General features: G+C 42.1%; 1 protein-coding gene across 2 annotated transcripts; it reads left to right on the top strand.

Annotated features, from left to right (window-relative positions):
* Positions 1–238: 238 nt before the first annotated feature.
* LOC111374382 (extensin-2-like) lies at positions 239–4,909 on the top strand. 2 transcript variants are annotated; one of them, XM_022997047.1, is made up of 4 exons: positions 239–1,526; positions 2,156–3,140; positions 3,465–4,482; positions 4,576–4,909. In XM_022997047.1, exons 1-3 carry the CDS (start codon positions 347–349, stop codon positions 4,444–4,446), a joined length of 3,147 nt encoding a protein of 1,048 aa, XP_022852815.1. In that variant the 5' UTR covers positions 239–346; the 3' UTR covers positions 4,447–4,482; positions 4,576–4,909. The 2 variants fall into 2 exon arrangements, with proteins under 2 accessions (XP_022852815.1, XP_022852814.1); XM_022997046.1 differs by having other exon boundaries at positions 2,156–4,482.
* The last annotated feature ends 881 nt before the right edge of the window (positions 4,910–5,790 follow it).

The raw sequence follows: 5,790 nt of genomic DNA, 5'->3' as shown, positions 1-5,790 counted from the left end.
TAATTTTTTAAACTGTGTACGTAGCAGGTGACTTGTCCATAACAGAAATAAATTGAGAAAATCAAGTGGATCGAATATGGACTTAAAATAATTAATTTTCCAGCTGCTAAGAGTATAAAATTGTTCAAATTACTTGTAATCAATTGAATGGGTCACTAATTGACAGCCCTATTCTAACAACAGCTAATCTTTATAGTTTGCTCTATATATTGGAGTTATTGAACACACTTACTCATCACTTTCTAACTAATATACTAGGAGAGTTTGTCTTGTATCCTTGTCACAAGACAGAAAGGGAGGTTGAGGTCGAAATTGTCCGGAATTGGTAAATTCTTTTGGCTGAGAAATGACGACACAGGGCGGCGGCCCCGTAAGGGGCCGTATGCTGCCACAATTCCTAGTGGCATTGGCCATTTTGGCGATTTCTAGTGTTGTTTCGGCTGACCCATATGTTTATTCATCTCCACCACCTCCTTACGAGTACAAGTCGCCGCCACCGCCGCCCTATGAGTACAAGTCGCCACCGCCTCCTTCTCCATCTCCACCACCGCCATATGAGTACAAGTCACCACCACCTCCTTCTCCATCTCCACCACCACCTTATGTGTATAAATCTCCTCCACCACCCTCACCATCACCATCACCTTACGTGTACAAGTCACCACCACCACCTCCTTATGTCTATAAGTCACCGCCACCACCTCCACCATATTACTATAAATCTCCCCCTCCACCCTCCCCCTCACCACATCCACCATATTATTACAAATCTCCACCACCACCTTCTCCCTCACCACCACCACCATACTACTACAAATCGCCACCACCACCTTCACCCTCTCCTCCACCACCATACTACTACAAATCTCCACCACCCCCCTCACCATCACCACTTCCACCATACTATTACAAATCTCCACCACCACCCACTAAGTCTCCACCTCCTCCTTACTACTACACTTCTCCACCACCACCAGTGAAGTCCCCTCCACCACCATACTACTACACCTCTCCACCTCCACCAGTTAAATCACCACCTCCTCCATACTATTATGTGTCTCCCCCACCACCAAAGAAGTCTCCACCACCACCATACTACTACACCTCTCCACCTCCACCAGTTAAATCACCACCTCCTCCATACCATTATGAGTCTCCCCCACCACCAAAGAAGTCTCCACCACCACCATACTACTACACCTCTCCACCTCCACCAGTTAAATCACCACCTCCATACCATTATGTGTCTCCCCCACCACCAAAGAAGTCTCCACCACCACCATACTACTACACCTCTCCACCTCCACCAGTTAAATCACCACCTCCTCCATACTATTATGTGTCTCCCCCACCACCAAAGAAATCTCCACCTCCACCATACTACTACACTTCTCCTCCACCACCACCAGTTCCCCACTACCCACCACACCATCCTTTCGTTGTCAAGGTAGTAGGCAAAGTATACTGCTTCAAATGCTATGACTGGACCTACCCAGAGAAGTCCCATAACAAGAAACACCTAAAAGGTACAACTTATTATATTCCCATTGATTAATTTTCCTTTATTCTTACATATTTGCATGCTTCAATAATTTCCAGTTCATAATTACCTCAATTTCGAAACTGCATTTGAAAAAAAAAAATAATAATAATAATAAAAAAATCACACATTGAATTGTAAATTGATAAGATTTTTTTGTAATTTACACTAAAGTTGAAATTAAAATTTTATTTTAAAAATGACTTGAGCATGGTCAACAATGAAAGTGAATTTGTTGGACTATTTCTTACAGCAATGATTGTCTGTAAATCTCTATTTTCAAATTTCAAAGTTCGTTGCATAATGATTGAGTAATTGTATGTAAATTATATAATTAACCAATAATAAATGTAATTCATTTTGTATCATCATGACCAACTCAACTTGCGGCTTTATTTATGATCCAATCTTGTTGTAAAGAGATTCCGATTAATAAGTATTATTTGATTAATTACAATTTGCATTAAAATATTGTAATATTAATATTTATTACTTCAATTAACAATATGGAAAGGACAATATTATTGGTTACTGTGCAAGCAATATTTGTCCAAGAATATATTCTAAAATGGTTGGCAGCAACTTTAGTTAATTAATTTTGCGCACATGAAACAGGTGCTGTTGTGGAAGTGACATGCAAGGCTGGTGACAAGGAAATTAAGGCATATGGAAAAACAAAAATTAATGGAAAATACAGTATAACAGTTGAAGGTTTTAAGTATGGGAACTATGGAGCAAAGGCATGCAAGGCTAAACTCCATGCACCACCAAAGGGATCAAAGTGTAACATTCCAACAAATCTTCACTGGGGAAAGAAGGGAGCCAAGCTCAAGGTGAAATCCAAGGATAAGTATGAAGTTGTGCTCTATGCTAAACCATTTGCTTATGCTCCAAAGATTCCATATGAGGAATGTAAGAAGCCGAAGCCGACCCCGGCTCCGTACTACTACAAGTCTCCTCCACCACCGTCGCCAACTTATGTCTATAAGTCCCCACCTCCTCCAGCACCGACCTATGTATACAAGTCTCCACCGCCACCAACACCGACCTATGTGTACAAATCTCCACCGCCGCCAACACCGACCTATGTGTACAAGTCTCCACCGCCGCCCACACCTACTTATGAGTACAAATCTCCACCACCACCAACACCAACCTATGTGTACAAGTCTCCACCGCCACCCACGCCTACTTATGAGTACAAGTCTCCACCACCACCAAAGCCTACTTATGAGTACAAATCTCCACCGCCACCCACGCCTACTTATGAGTACAAATCTCCACCGCCACCCACACCTACTTATGAGTACAAATCTCCACCACCACCAACACCAACCTATGTGTACAAGTCTCCACCGCCACCCACGCCTACTTATGAGTACAAGTCTCCACCACCACCCACGCCCACTTATGAATACAAATCTCCACCTCCACCAACGCCTACTTATGAGTATAAATCTCCACCGCCACCAACACCGACCTATGTGTACAAGTCTCCACCGCCACCCACGCCTACTTATGAGTACAAATCTCCACCGCCACCAACACCGACCTATGTGTACAAGTCTCCACCGCCACCCACACCTACTTATGAGTACAAATCTCCACCACCACCAACACCAACCTATGTGTACAAGTCTCCACCGCCACCCACGCCTACTTATGAGTACAAGTCACCACCTCCTCCAGTACCTACTTATGTCTACAAGTCACCACCTCCACCAACGCCTACTTATGTATACAAATCTCCACCACCACCAACCCCTCCTTATGTATACAAATCTCCTCCACCACCTTCACCAACATATTACTACAAGTCACCACCACCTCCTACACCTACTTATGTATACAAGTCTCCACCGCCACCAACACCGACCTATGTGTACAAGTCTCCACCGCCACCCACACCTACTTATGAGTACAAATCACCACCTCCACCAACACCAACACCAACATACATTTACAAATCCCCGCCACCGCCACCACCCTCACCTTCACCACACTACTATTACAAATCTCCACCACCACCATCTCCATCTCCTCATCCTCCATACTACTACAAATCTCCTCCCCCACCGTCACCCTCCCCACCACCACCTTACTATTACAAATCCCCTCCACCACCATCACCCTCACCACCACCACCTTACTATTACAAATCCCCACCACCACCATCACCCTCACCTTTACCACACTACTATTACAAATCTCCACCACCGCCATCCCCATCTCCTCATCCTCCATACTACTACAAGTCCCCTCCACCACCATCACCATCTCCCCCGCCTCCCTACTACTACAAGTCCCCACCACCACCATCACCTTCTCCGCCACCTCCTTACTACTACAAGTCCCCACCACCACCATCTCCCTCACCTCAACCACACTACTACTACAAATCTCCACCACCACCATCGCCATCTCCTCCTCCATACTACTACAAGTCTCCTCCACCACCATCACCTTCTCCCGTACCACATTACTATTACAAATCTCCACCACCACCATCACCCACCCCGCCACCACCTTACTATTACAAGTCTCCACCACCACCATCACCATCTCCCCCACCTCCCTATTACTACAAGTCCCCACCACCACCATCACCCTCACCTCTACCGCACTACTATTACAAATCTCCCCCACCACCATCACCATCTCCTCCTCCTCCATACTACTACAAGTCTCCTCCACCACCATCACCCTCACCCACACCACCTTACTATTACAAGTCCCCACCGCCACCATCTCCCTCACCCCTTCCTCCCTACATCTACAAATCCCCACCTCCTCCATCACCATCTTCCCCACCACCATACTACTACACATCACCTCCCCCTCCTGTGAAGTCACCTCCCCCACCAGTCTACATATATGCTTCTCCACCTCCTCCGACCCACTATTAATCGTCAAGAAGTTCGTGGTTTTCCTCTGGCAGTCATGTAAGTAATTGTTCAAATATCATTATGTATAATATCTATCAAACTAAAAATTCTAAAATCATTAGTCTAACTGTTATATTTTTCATATTGCAGCATTCCATTACAAACACAGAATAAAGAAAGGCTTCCAGAGGTCAAGATCCAAGAATCGAATTGTCGGGGAAATTAGTTTAATTACCAATAAGGACCTAAAAGCGTTACAAAGATCAAATCTTTACATGTTGGACCAGTTTGCATCCACCTCTTTGCCTGTAATTTTGCACACAATCATTGTAATATCTGCAAGTGAAAGTTGGTCAAAGATGAATTTGTTATTTGTACCAAGATGATATATAGTTAGAGGTGTATCTAGGGTTGTTGTTCCATAATTTATTCTTGTACTCTGATGGCCTTGTTTGAAATTATATTTATTACTTTCTTGGTTCTCTCTGAATGTTCATTGAATTTAGTGTTGTTTCCATTTCATTCTGAGAGCCAAATGGGTCTAGAGATTATGTCCGGTATAAGAAGGGATTATAGAAGTTTTGAACAGAAAACAAATATAATTAAGTAATTTGTTTGATGTTTTCTACCCTCTACTTCACAAAAATGGGCACAAGATATAAAGGAACTACTTTGTAACCAATGCGTAGACAAAAGCTAAGTCTTGCATATTTATTATTCGCTATACTACTTTTAAGGAATAAATTATTTTTTTATTATTATCAATAAATTTGATGCTTCGATGAATATATCTTTAGATTTTTACTAAAACAAATTTTGTATAACGACTTTTGTGATTTCTTTTAGTGAAATATTCTAACAGATCAATGTATATAACAGAAGATTAAACCACTGAAAAATAATCGTATCTCGAAGAAATGAGACAATACTAATTAATATATACATAATTGGACTAGGTACTACGTAACTTCTTGTACTACATAGACTACAATAAGTACAATAATAGATCAATCTATCAAGGATTGCTATTTCCGGTTTGTCCATTTTTTGAATATATATATATATAATACAATGTTTGTTTATAAAAATTTTTAATTTTTAAAAGTTTTATAATTCTTGTAAAGAATTTTATGTTTCATACTGAGTATATGATAAAAGCATGTCTTAACTCCAAGTTAAAAGTTTAAACTGTTTTTAAAATAAGCCTTGAGTAACCTCTCAAAGCGTAAAGGTCCAGTGGAGAGGCTAGGAGACGCATAGAAGAGGGAAAGGGATCACTGTTTTAAAAATTCTTGTTAAGGGAGTGCCAGTGGTGTCCTTACAAGAATGGAGTTAGGCCCAAGTTCATATATCTCAGATGGCATG

The sequence above is a fragment of the Olea europaea genome, unplaced genomic scaffold, assembly GCF_002742605.1.
Source record: "Olea europaea var. sylvestris unplaced genomic scaffold, O_europaea_v1 scaffold1243, whole genome shotgun sequence".
Classification (NCBI taxonomy): domain Eukaryota; kingdom Viridiplantae; phylum Streptophyta; class Magnoliopsida; order Lamiales; family Oleaceae; genus Olea; species Olea europaea.
The sequence above is the reverse complement of the archived record's forward strand: the minus strand, read 5'-3'. Positions and strand labels throughout refer to the sequence as shown.

What these genes read in the sequence shown, in the direction of transcription:
- LOC111374382 (XM_022997046.1), top strand. Translation starts at nt 347, where the DNA reads ATGACGACACAGGGCGGCGGCCCCGTAAGGGGCCGTATGCTGCCACAA. An exon ending in TAACAAGAAACACCTAAAAG is followed by an intron (nt 1,527 to 2,155) that starts GTACAACTTATT and finishes CACATGAAACAG; the next exon opens with GTGCTGTTGTGGAAGTGACA.